A 12965-nucleotide genomic window follows, 5' to 3' on the forward strand; every position below is an offset into this window, starting at 1 on the left:
TTTCTGTTAAAAATATTTCGTATAGGAATAGGAGCAAGTAAATTAACTAATTATATATTATTCATAAATCGAGGGCACAGGAAAGGAAATTACTGATTCACCAAATTATATACAAAGCCAGAAAAATTAAGATAGCAATTAATGCCTAAGGAAAATTAATATATGTATGAGGCCAAAGTTAAGTGTTTCCCACAGTAACCGAAGATTAAAGGAAATTGTAATTAGTGTAGAATGAAATGAATTAACAAGGAATTATAATAAATCAAGAAAGAAGATAATATTTAGGCTAAAATGATTAAGGTATTTCTTAAACACCCCAGCAAATGAACAATGACAAACACTGAAACAAAATCAATATTAAGTGAAATGCATTTAATGATTACTAATTAAAATGAGTAGTTTGTGAAATGTTTAGAGATGTACATTGAATTACAGATTTTCATGTAGAACTCAAGTTGGGTTAGGTCTATTGTCAGTTCAGGCACATCTCTTACATTAGCATGTTATTGGCGGCGGCACTATTCCACATATTATTGTGAGACTTGAAAAAAAAAAAAGTAAAATTTACGTACTTCATGAGTTCAACCGAGACTTCCTATTACAAGACGTAAAAACATTAGAATATATACAGTATATAAGAAATATTTATAAGTAGAAGTAGATGAGTTTTGTAATCGATTTATATGAATTTAAATACGAAGTTAATTCCGAATTATTGTGTGAATTTAAAGGTGCTTAAGGTTTTGCTCCATTTGGTGAAACATGGGCACGTCAACATACGTTGGTGCTTGAGAGAGAATGATGGCCCTATTAAAAATGCTCTGTCGTGTGCCGGTCCACCTGACCCATTGACTGGAACAGCTGTTTATGAACATGTCAGGAAGACTGCAAAGGTAAATTATTTTAAAAACTTTATTTGGATTTTATATTTTATAGTTTAATTGTTCCTAACTGCTACAAGATTTCTTGGATTCAATGACAATATAGTCGACGTACTAGTTTTAATCAAATTGTAAAATCGACGGGATAAATAATCGACAAGGCAAAATCCATAAATTCGGAGACTGCATACACTCACTGAAATACAAGCCTGTAGTTAAATAATCGATGACTGAATGTATTTTACCATCCCTCTCCTTCATAATTATTATAGTTTCTCCCGTGATGAGCGAAGTAAGTGCGAGCGCAGACACGTTCTTTTATTACTAGTCATATTATTGCTACGAAACAGGGAATGTGTACTTTTAACAGCAGTACGTAAACATTGAAGTTTGTTAGCATCTGGGGAAAAATGCCTTCAGAGTCATTCTTAATGTAAGAACTGTGCAGTGTCCCTACAATGACGACATATTCAAGTGACATCGGCGTTGTAAAGAGAGCCGAGAATCTATCATCGATAATTTGGTCGTCTGTGTCTGCAAGGCGGAGGGAAAACATTAATCGTGTGTCGCAATATGTTTGCAAGTATTGTTAGACCACTCAGTATATAGGTAATAAAAGTCAGTTTTTCAGTGGCTATGTCCCATCACATTTTTGATTTGAGGATTTTAACATTCACCGCGTGTGTAAACAGATTGTCCATTAACGTGCGAAAAAAGGGAGAAATAGATGAGTATCGGACAAGTTAATCAGAAAAATTAAATAGTGATCTTTCTTAAAGAGAAAATCGCGGGTGGTAAAATTTGGTGTACTTGTTTGATATCCAATCCAATCGGACTTCTTTCAACATTGGAATCACTATTTAAAAAGGGGGGCGCGGTGGCTCAGTAGTAGAGCGTTCACCTCCGGTGCTTGGTGTCCCTGGTTCGATCCCAGCTCGCGTCGTGTGGACTTTGTGGTGGACAAACACCGTGCTCATGGGTTTTCTCGGGGTTCTCCCGCTTCCTTCCACTTTCTTCATACCATCATTTCACTCATTTCTCATTATCACCGTCTCCTTTAGCCTAACCGGCATAACCGTGGGACGTTAAAGATTTCATTTCATTTCACCATCTAAAAACCGGTAGAATCACAACGAAGAGAGAGTCATGCTCGAGGTTTTCTTTGATCCTCAAAACATTGTTCATTCGAAATTCATTAGATTAGACCAGTAAAGGAGGAGATGGAGATATTTTACGTCGTGTGCGAGAGTCCATTTGTCGTAATTTCTTTTGAGTTGACGAAGTTAACAATGAAATCTTTATGACCGTGTTTACTTCCTGTGCCGTGTGCCTCCACTTCAGTTCTACTGGTCGCAGTTTTTTTTTTTTTTTTTTTTCGAACATCTGTGGTTATTCACTCGAATTAGTCCTCTGCAATTTTTAACTTTTTTCTCCGGTTGAAGCGAATTTTATAGACATTAGAATTAAGCAAAAGTACATCACAGGAGGTTGCAAAGGATAATTTCCAGCTTTTCGTCCAGAATCTACCAATGCCGGTCGAAGTGCATCGTTGCCCAAGGAATTACTTTGAAGATACTGATGTTTTGAAGTAATTACAGACTTTTGAATTTACTTCGTGCATATATCGTCAACGAATTTTTATGAAATTTTTATATTTTGTAAGTTGAGTCATTTATGGAATTCAAAGAGCAAATTTTATTAGATTTTACAAATATCCACAGAACTCATGGAAGCTATTCAAGGAATATTAACAAGTTCCGAGTTGTCAAAAATGGAGAAAAGATTTGTACAAGATTTTTGACACTCAGTACCTCGTAGCATATTCTTTGACTTTGGTAACAGCCCGGAAACGATTAGACATTGCAGTGAGAACTTTGTCTGTCGACTGAGAAATGTTCTTTCAGTCTTCCTTCAATTCTTGATTTTTTTCTACCATAAACCGATTTCTTTTGTTTATCATACTTTTCCAGTTCATCCCCGCAAGAGCTTAATTTTAGCGAGGTTCGATGGTTGGCTAATCCAAAACTTCAATGTGTTGACGCCTGATCCAGTTGTGAACCCCAGCTGCTTTGTGTTTCGGATTGTTATCATACTGAAATGCGAATCCAAATGCAAACGACAGCATAAAGGTTTTAAGAATTTCTGCTTAAACTTCACGATGTATCGTATCCTCAGTTCTGTAGAGCGGGCCCATACTCTTGGCAGAGAAAGGCCCTACACCAGGGATGGGAAACCTACGAACTTGGGAAACATAAAATGTGGTATTCTGGGCCTGTTGTGAAAAATGGTAAATTACATAAAAAATACGAAATATATGAGAAATATAATTTTGAAGGTATATATATATGAAATAGTATAACATTATAGAATATAGCTTAATACATTTTCATGTACATTTTTAAGGTAACTTATAATTGTAAAATAACCACAAAAACCTACGTCTATTCAAAACTGCTATAAACGGCCTTCTTGAAAAACGGGCATTGCCAACGTGCCCTTTAAAGCAAGAAAGGTTCCCTACTCTACCCCTGCTCTTGATCTGCATAAATTGCTGATCTTACTCCATGCTTCATCATTGGAATTTGATATCTTGAATGAAACTGTTCGTGATTGCGTCGCCTAATCTACTTACCCTGTCTATGCTAAACAGATTATACTTGCTCCCATCAGTCCATACCACCTATAACAATTGCTGAATTATCCATTTACAGTATACTTTGGACCAATCCACTCGTACTATATGATTTGTTGGAGAAATTAAGGGTTTCTGGCAGGGCGACGTACCATTAATCCTGCGGCTCGCAGATGACGGCGGATTGTTATTATGAATGAAATAGGCCTATCAGAAATGCAATAAGAGAAGTTGTTATGCAATCTACTAAGAATGTTCAAATATCTCGCATGATTAATATAGCGATATCGGCCACAGTTCCTTACTTATGCATTCTCTCTGTAACTTACACTGCTTCAGTAACTTGGTTGCTATCCTTCTAGATATACCAACAAACTGGTCAGCCAGTTGACAGTGCAATCTTCGTTGTCTGAAAAGTTTGTTTCTATCATTGGTCCAGGTCTCGAACATTCCTAGCACTGAAATCCAAGGCAGTTCTGATTATTTACAATGGGCAGTAAAAATAACAAAAATACCAAAAATCAAATAAGTAAAATACAAACGCAACTCATTGGTTGATTGATTGTAAGTGTAATGATAAAACACGGAACATGTTAATCTTCATGCCAAATTGAGAAACTGTTTCTAAAACTTGCGATTTTTCTTAATGTATATTTCCGTCACGTATTGCACCAGAATGCACACATCCTTGGCTATTAACTGTAAAAATCTGAGCGCAGGCTGCACTCTTAAAGTAATATTATTCTACACAGGAATACCTTCCATAACGCTATTAGTTAGTTCCAAGAAATGTGCACGCTATGCAAAACAGCGGAGTTCGAGGTCTATTTATAAGGATTAAAATTGAGTTGGTTCATCACTAAAATTTAGAATGATAAACAAGTTTAGGAAGTAAAGTAAAATATTTTTATAAAGTAAATAATACGAAAAATTCTTTTAAACATTTAAAAGTTGTTAAATATATATCTTCTCAATTGTAAATTAAAAATTGAAATGTGAGTTTATGTTCCAGGTAGGCTGAAGGAGAGACTTGTTTTGATCTTTGTCACGTTAGATGGAATGTAAAGTAGTGCAACCTTACATGTTAATAATTTTACATCAACAATTAAAAATTGAGAGAAAAATGGAAAAAGATTTTCTGTCTTTGTTACTAGTCCAGTAAAACGTAAACAAATAATAGATATAATGGAGGAGTGCGAAAACAAAGGAAGATAAAATTTTTGACAATTTTTAAGCATTATTATCCTGCTAATGAACTCTTGTCTAATTTTCACGAGATTATACTAACACTTGGTAATTTTTATTTTATTGTACTTTTATGTAACGTTTTTTAATTGAAGATAAAATTATGAACTAAATATATATAAAAGAAATATACGTATTACATACAAGAAAGAGGCAAAATAAAATTAAATAAAGTTAAAAGTAAATGTAATTTAATATGGATTTAGTACATTTCTGTATTGACATGGAGGTTGTTTCTGATCTATAGTGACAGTTACGAGATACACTTACCTCAGGAAATTCCATAACACCACCACCGATAATGTTCGATTTAGTGACCCTACCTTATGGCTATTGCCCGGTATCGAAATTTCCATTGGAGGGTGCTGGCATGCAGTCACAAACATTCCTCTTCAGACTTTCCATATGCTGTCAATAGCGCGGGGTTTTCGCTGTGCCATGGCTCGCGTCTTGAGAGGAACCAAAGGCACAATAGCTCATCGGTGATGTACCTGGGGATTTTACTGGAATGTAGATAAAGGGGAATGGCACGGATACCAGTTTTTTTGTGCCGTATATTAAAGAAAGAGAACCATCGAATGAGAGATATGCCTTCTGTTGATGAAGTCATACTGAACTTCTCTCTATCCCATACAGATGAGAAATGTCGTAGCAATAAATTTGTTTCAGAACGTTAGTTTGATAATAATTGGAATTCGCTTTAGCATATTTGATAATAATTGGAATTCATCTTAGCATTTTTGGCGACACAGTGTATCTCTACTTTCCTATTAGAACATAGCCAAAATTTTCCGTACGAGGTTGTATCTAAAAGTTTCGAGACTAGTTCTGTAACTTACCAAAATATGGCAGCGCAAGTCTGCACGCACAAGCACAGGGGGCACCAACCTTCTTAAGTCAATATGCCAAGAGACATCATCCTGTGTACATCAGAGCTGTGCAGCTGGTGCTAATTTGACCATGTGCGTTACCACGTCAGCGATTTCATCATGGACAGTTAGTTAAAACAACGAGCGAACGTGAAATTCTGTGTGAAACTGCGCAAATCCGCCACAGAGATGCTTGACGTGATTCGGCAAGTGTACGGCCATGCTGTAATGAGTCGTTCGAGGTATCTTAAGTCAAGAACAGAACCTTATATAATAACAAAAGGACATGTTTTTGATTTACAGGCGGAAGAAATATTTGCCGAATTCCTTTATCCACTAGAAGATGACTAGAGATCAGGACGACCGAACCTTGTGGTATCACAAAGTATGCTAAACAATGTCTCCCTTTCGATATTAGCGTGGTTCAGTGTTTTGTATCTATTAGTTTAAAAGTTACAAGAAGGTATCAAGGTAAATGGGCCACTATATATATATATATATATATATATATATATATATATATATATATATATATATATATATATATATATATATGTATACTGTGTGATCAAAAGTATCCGGACACCCCCAAAAACACGTTTTTCATATTAGGTGCATTTACTCATTATCAGCGACCTCAGTAGTCATTAGACATCGTGAGAAAGCAGAATGGGGCGTTCCGCGGAACTCACGGACTTCGAACGTTGTCAAGTGATTGGGTGTCACTTGTGTCAGTGATTTTCACACTCCTAAACATCCCTAGGTCCACTGTGTCTGATGTGATAGTGAAGTGGAAACGTTGAGGGACACGTACACTCGTACACCTCGTCTGTTGACTGACAGAGACCGCCGACAGTTGAAGAGGGTCGTAAAGTGTAATAGGCAGACGTCTATCCAGACCGTCACACAGGAATTCCAAACTGCATCAGGATCCACTCCAAGTATTATGACAGTTAGGTGTGAGGTGAGAAAACTTGGATTTCATGGTCGAGCGGCTGCTCATAAGCCACACATCACACAGGTAAATGCCAAACGACGCCTCGCTTGGTGTAAGGAGCGTAAACATTGGACGATTGAACAGTGGAAAAACGTTGTGTGGAGTGACGAATCACGGTACACAATGTGGCGATCCAATGGCAGGGTGTGGGTATGGCGAATGCCCGCTGAACGTCATCTGTCAGCGTGTGTAGTGCCAACAGTAAAATTCGGAGGTGGTGGTGTTATGGTGTGGTCGTGATTTTCTTGGAAGGGGCTTGCACCCCTTGTTGTTTTGCGTGGCACTCTTACAGCGCAGGGCTACATTGATGTTTTAAGCACCTTCTTGCTTCCCACTGTTGAAGAGCAATTCATGGATGGCGATTGCATCTTTTAACACGATCGAGCATCTGTTCATACTGCAAGGCCTGTGGCGGAGTGGTTACACAGGCCTGTAATGGACTGGCCTGCACAGAGTCCTCACTTGAATCCTATATAACACCTTTGGGATGTTTTGGAACGCCGACTTGATGCCAGACCTCACCGACCTACATCGATACCTCTCCACAGTTCAGCACTCCGTGACGAATGGGCTGCCATTCCCCAAGAAATCTTCCAGTACTTGATTGAAGGTATGCCTGCAAGAGTGGAAGCTGTCACCAAGACTAAGGGTTGGCCAATACCATATTGAATTCCAGCAATACCGATGGAGGGCACCACGAATTTGAAAATCATTTTCAGTCAGGTGTGCGGATACTTTGATCACATAGTATATATATATATATATATATATATATATATATATATATTATTGTGTACCACAATGTAATGAAACAAAATATTTAATTGAATTTTAAAATGTGTATAAAATAGGCAATGTATGAAGTGGAGGCAGTTTGAATATTCTTTAGGATTCATAATCCAATGGAAAATTTAGAGTGCCTTGACTTCTACAATGCAAATGACCGGCTATGACTTCTAGAACTAGGAAGACTCAGAAAGAATGTGCAAGAATGTTGACATGACGGAAAAATCATATAAATACTACCGGATTCTCTTCCGGGTATGAGAAGTTCTATTTTGACGTCGAAACTCTGCGAGTCAGATTATTCACAATTAGTTTTGTCACTCCGTCATTCTGTCCATCAGAGGTTCTGCTCATCATCGTTACCAAAAGTAAGTGATTATGCATTGTCTTCTCTAGTCTTTAAGTCATACCAGTCCATATCATGCTCTGTAGTTATTCAGTTATTCAAGATCAGTTCATTAAATTCTTATTCTAAATTATTTCTGTGTTGTCGAATTTTATCTTTGAATTTCTACTCCCATGTTTCTAATTCTTAGCTACGCCCCCAAGACTTGCATTAATTTAAATTATTTCTTGGAGGAACTGGGTGGATGTTAAGGCCATTCAGTAGTTTTCATGTATGAGAATTGTTTGGGGTTCGCAACCCAAACTAAAGGTCTCCGTTTGACATGCCTCCGGAAGTTTCTAACTGCCTTTTACGTCACAAATCCCATCACGTTTAAGGTAGATTGCGAACCTATTTTTAAGGTTTTAGCATGGTGGAGTGCGCGGTCTTTTGGATAGTGCTACAAGCTATTTTGTATGTTGAAATTCACTGTTCAAATTGATTTCGGTATCGTAATGTTTCACCAAGCGCGGGAGTGTGCAATCATATTTCAAAGAATATATAAACGTTTTAGAATTTAACTGCTAAGGTTGTATTTAAGGTGGTTTAGGAATTTAAGGTTATATTACATAGAATACAATGTCATATTAGTTATTTAAGTTAAAAGATTATTTTCCTTGCCTTATTTTGCTCATGCCCATTGATAAGTTAACAGAATTGTTAGATGACATACAGTTACATGTAGTGAAATTAAAGAAAAAGTCAGCGCAAACGCAAACAAGATTTCCACATAAATATAATACTAGGCTAAACAGCAAAATGAATCAGGGAACGAATACAGAAACTCCGGCAAACAAATCGGTTAAAGTTGATATTGCTCGAGATTTGTTGCCTATTCCGAGGTTCGATGTCAAAAGTGATGATGATATAGTTTATTTATGGAAGAATATGATGATGTATGTAGGATTAATGGTTGGGACGAAACTAAGAAAAAGGAAATGTTACCTTTAGCATTTACAGGGCAATTTAGAAAAAGGTTACGGGTATTTTTACAGAGACAAAGTGAAGAGCCACAATCTTATGACAATTTAAAAACACTTATTTTTAAGGAATTTGGTAGATCTACACTAGGTTTAGACATAGAAGATCAATTGTGAAAAAGAATACAAAAACCTGATGAACCAGTTACGAACTTTGTGTATGACATGCTTTTGCTGATTCAGAGATTTGATGACAAGTTGTCAGAGGAAAGGGTGATTGCTCTTATAGCCTCTGCATTACAAACTTATTATTTAGAGCGTATTGGAGTATATGAATTTACAACTGTAGAAGAAATGTTAGGTGTTTTAGTTAAGCTTGAGAAAAATAAAGCTCGTGTGAAGAGAAGGGAAAAACGCGAACGTAATACTTCCGTTACGAAACAATCTTGAAAGTCCGTACTTCCAAAGTTGAAAACTTCATTAACAGCAGATTCTTCAGAAGTCGAGTCAGACAGTGAAGTAGAGGTGAAAGCGCTGAACAATCAGAAAAAGAGGAAGAAAAAGAAAAAGTTAGTTAAGCAGTAGGCTAGTGAACCGAAAGTGCAGAGTCAATCAAGTAATGAGGCACAAAGTCCAGTTAGCTCCGATCAATTGCAGTCGTTAGAGAAAAAGTTAGAGAAATTAACTTTACAGATTAGTCAGCAACAATCTGATCAGAATAACAGTAATAGTAGTAATAAAAACAATGGTAATAAAAACAGAATTTTCAAGGAAAAGGGAATAATTTTTTCAGACAAAATAGAGGAAATCAGAATCATAACTCTAGTCAGAGAGGAAATTTTAGAGGTCGATTCCGTGGTAACTATAGGAATTTTAGAGGCCAGTCGAGAAATCAATTTTATCCTAGAGGTAATTTTCATAATTACCAGTTCCAAACACAAACACCTATGTATGGTAGTAATTATCAATATTATCCGACTCAGGCACAAACACATCCCATTTGTTCTGTTTGTGGTAATGGATTTCACACAGAGGATACATGTTTATTGCGGAAACAGTCTTTAAACGCGTAATGTCTGTAAATGTGGGAGGTACGTTTACAGATAACGCAGTATTCGGGAAAAAGGGCCATGTCGTAAAATCCTCCATTACCACTCAAAACAATATGATTTTAATGCCAATACTGATAGAAGATAAGAATGCTCATGCTGTGTTAGATTCTGCTTCACAGATAGCAATAATTACAGAAAATTTAGTTTCACCAAAGGCTAAGATTTTGAATATTGATACACGCATAAAAGGAATTACTCAAAATTCTCTTTTGATAAATAAAATAGCAATTGTTCGTTTTAAGATTAATGGGAGAACATTTCATCATGCTTTTCGCGTGTTAAACAATTTTTCCCAAGACATGTTGTTAGGAAATGACTTTTTAGTATCCCAGAGAGCACAAATAGACTTGAATAGAAATGTTTTGTTGCTACGTAGATTTGGAAAACCTCCTAGGTTTGCTATAAGTGATAACAGGGATATTTCAAAGGAATTATCACCACAGGCTAATAATTTAGTTTGTAATAGTATGAACCCTGCGTTTGTTTTGGTTAATGATGTTACTATTCCGCCTCGAACGAAACAATTTGTTGAAGTAAAATTAGCGAATTCAAAGACAGGAAAAGAATGGTTACTTGAACCAAACAAATCGTTACAAGACAAGACAGGAATTTTGATTCCTAGGACAGTTTTATCTCCCAAACAACACTTTGTACAGGTTATTAATCCTTTTGTGTCTTCAATTTCGTTAGCGAAAAATGAGATTTTAGGGTATGCCGAAGATCTAGCATATTTAAGTGATTTTCAATGTTTCAATGTACAGTCAGAGGATGTAGATTCAGAGCAGTTGTTGAAAGATCAGAAATTGTTTGATAGTACAAAACTAGATGTTGGTACAGAAGTTAAACCTGAGATTAGAGAACAATTGATTGATTTATGCTATAGGTATGCCGATGTGTTTGCTTGGTCAGAGGATTCTATAGGGAGAATTAAGAATTATGAGCATGTAATAGAGTTAAAAACACAGGTTCCTTTCTATAGAAGACAGTATCTCATTCCTGAGGCCCTTAGACCACAAATTAGAGAACAAATCAATCTTCTTTTAGACCAAAAAGTGATTGAATATAGTGAAAGCCCATATAACTCGCCCGTGCTGTTTGTAAAGAAGAAAAATGGAGATTTACGTCTATGTTTGGACTCACGTCTCCTTAATTCTCACGCAGTGTTACAATCTGTTTCTTTACCACCAATACATGACATTTTATCTACTATAGGAGGAAGACTGTACTATTGTTCGTTAGATATTAAGAACGCATTTCATTGTGTTCCTTTGGCAGAACAATCTAGACCTTATACAGCTTTTAATTTGCCTCAAATCGGGTCATTTCGTTATCGTTCAATTTCCCAAGGTTTCTTAAATTCTCCAGCAATATTTAGTAGAATTATGTCCATGTGTTTAGCGAACGTTTATCCTGAACATGTGATGTGTTATATGGATGATGTCCTGATTTCAACAAATTCTCAGGAGCAGATGATTGAAATTGTAGAAAAAGTGTTTCAAAGATTACGTAATGTAGGTCTGAAGCTTTCTGTTGAGAAATGTAAGTTTATCCACGATAAAGTAATAGCGTTAGGACATGAATTATCCAGGTTTGGTTACAAAATTTCGGACAAGATCATTAATTCAATCAAAATATTTCAGACACCAACATCAACTAAAAAATTAAAATCATTTTTGGGACTTACGAATTATGTTAGGAAATTCGTCAAGGACTATGCAGAAATAGTGGGCCCTCTTAAAACTGACGAGAAAATATGTGAAATTTCATTGGGCAGACGAACCCCAGAGAAGTTTTGATAGACTAAAATCAGAATTGATGAAGACATTCATATTGAAGCCGTACGATGCAAAGAAACCTCTAGCTTTGTACACAGATGCTTCCCGAAAATCTGTGAGTGGAATTTTGATGCAATGCGATGAAGATAAGAAGTGGTATCCAATAGCCTACTACAGCAGGAATTTGCGAGACAGTGAGAAGAATTTGGACATTTCTTCTTTAGAGTTGCTCGCAGTGCTAAGTGCATTCAAAGCGCTTAGAGTATTTTTAATTGGTCGAGAGTTCAAGTTGCTTTGTGACAATAGGTCAATTACCTACTTGAAAAATACCCCTAACCTACCATCGAAGCTAGCGAGATGGCAACTACAGCTAGCAGAATATCAGTATATTCCTATTCATGTTAAGTCTTCAGACAATGTGGCAGATGTACTTTCCAGGGAAACAAATAATCAACCAACAAAAGAGAACTTTGATGTTGAAGACCTGAATACATTCATTTCATTCAAGGAGGACGTTGATGTCGGCAAACTTCAGAGGGAGGACTCTTTTTGCGGTCCAATCATCCGAGTTTTGGAAGGAGAAGAACCGAAGGACGCGAAGACGGAAAACAAAAACATCCTGGAGGAATTAATTATTTATTATGTATTTCTTCTTCTTTGAGAGACTATGTTTTTGACTGTGTCCATTCTTCTAATCTAGGAGGGGGACATCTAAGTTTTTCAAAAACGTATTCAGCCGCAGTTAAGAAAGTTTACATGCCAGCTTTAAAGCAGTACATACAGAAACGTTGTCAGCAGTGTATATCTTGTCAGGTGAACAAACAAAGATCTGGTCGAACACCTCTACATCCACAAACCTATCCAGCATACTCTGCTATGAGTACGATAGTGATTGACGAGTGTGGGCCTTTTCCCTTATCGGCTACACACAGACATAATTACATTTTAACAATGGTGGATGCTTGTACAAGATATTTGGTGACTAAAAGTCTTTCTGACATTTCGGCAGAAACAATAACTAATGCCATTTATAACGAAATAATTCTCAAGTTTAGTATTCCTCAATTGATTTACTTAGATAGATTGACATCTCACAAATCGAAGATCATGGAAGAAATGGCAGAACGATTCAACATCAAGTTGAAATTTGCGAATACAGCTAGTAGCTATACCATTGGATTAGCTGAGAAATTTAACGACAAAATACAAACATGCCTTCGGCATTTTGTAAATAAGAAATCAAATGACTGGGACACGGCTTTGGCAAATATAACATTTTGTATTAATACCCACAAACATGAAGGTACCCGTTTTTCGCCTTTTTATCTTCTTTTTGGATTTGAAGCGAGAACGATGTTGGATG

The 12965-nt window shown here is 36.4% G+C and overlaps 1 protein-coding gene across 5 annotated transcripts in view; it reads left to right on the forward strand.

The window, feature by feature from the left end:
* Positions 1–12965, forward strand: part of LOC145664584 (AP-4 complex accessory subunit Tepsin-like) — an 87109-nt gene that overhangs the window by 28943 nt on the left and 45201 nt on the right. For 4 of the 5 annotated variants that reach the window (XM_081731372.1, XM_081731376.1, XM_081731371.1 and 1 more), the window contains exon 4: positions 732–893. The exons of the other annotated variant lie outside the window; for it this stretch is intronic. In XM_081731372.1, the coding sequence (XP_081587498.1) occupies positions 732–893 (162 nt within the window). The remainder of the gene's footprint in view (positions 1–731; positions 894–12965) is intronic. 5 annotated transcript variants of the gene reach the window in all.

The sequence above is a fragment of the Thermobia domestica genome, chromosome 11 (genome assembly GCF_964235325.1).
Source record: "Thermobia domestica chromosome 11, izTheDome1.hap1.1, whole genome shotgun sequence".
NCBI classification, from domain to species: domain Eukaryota; kingdom Metazoa; phylum Arthropoda; class Insecta; order Zygentoma; family Lepismatidae; genus Thermobia; species Thermobia domestica.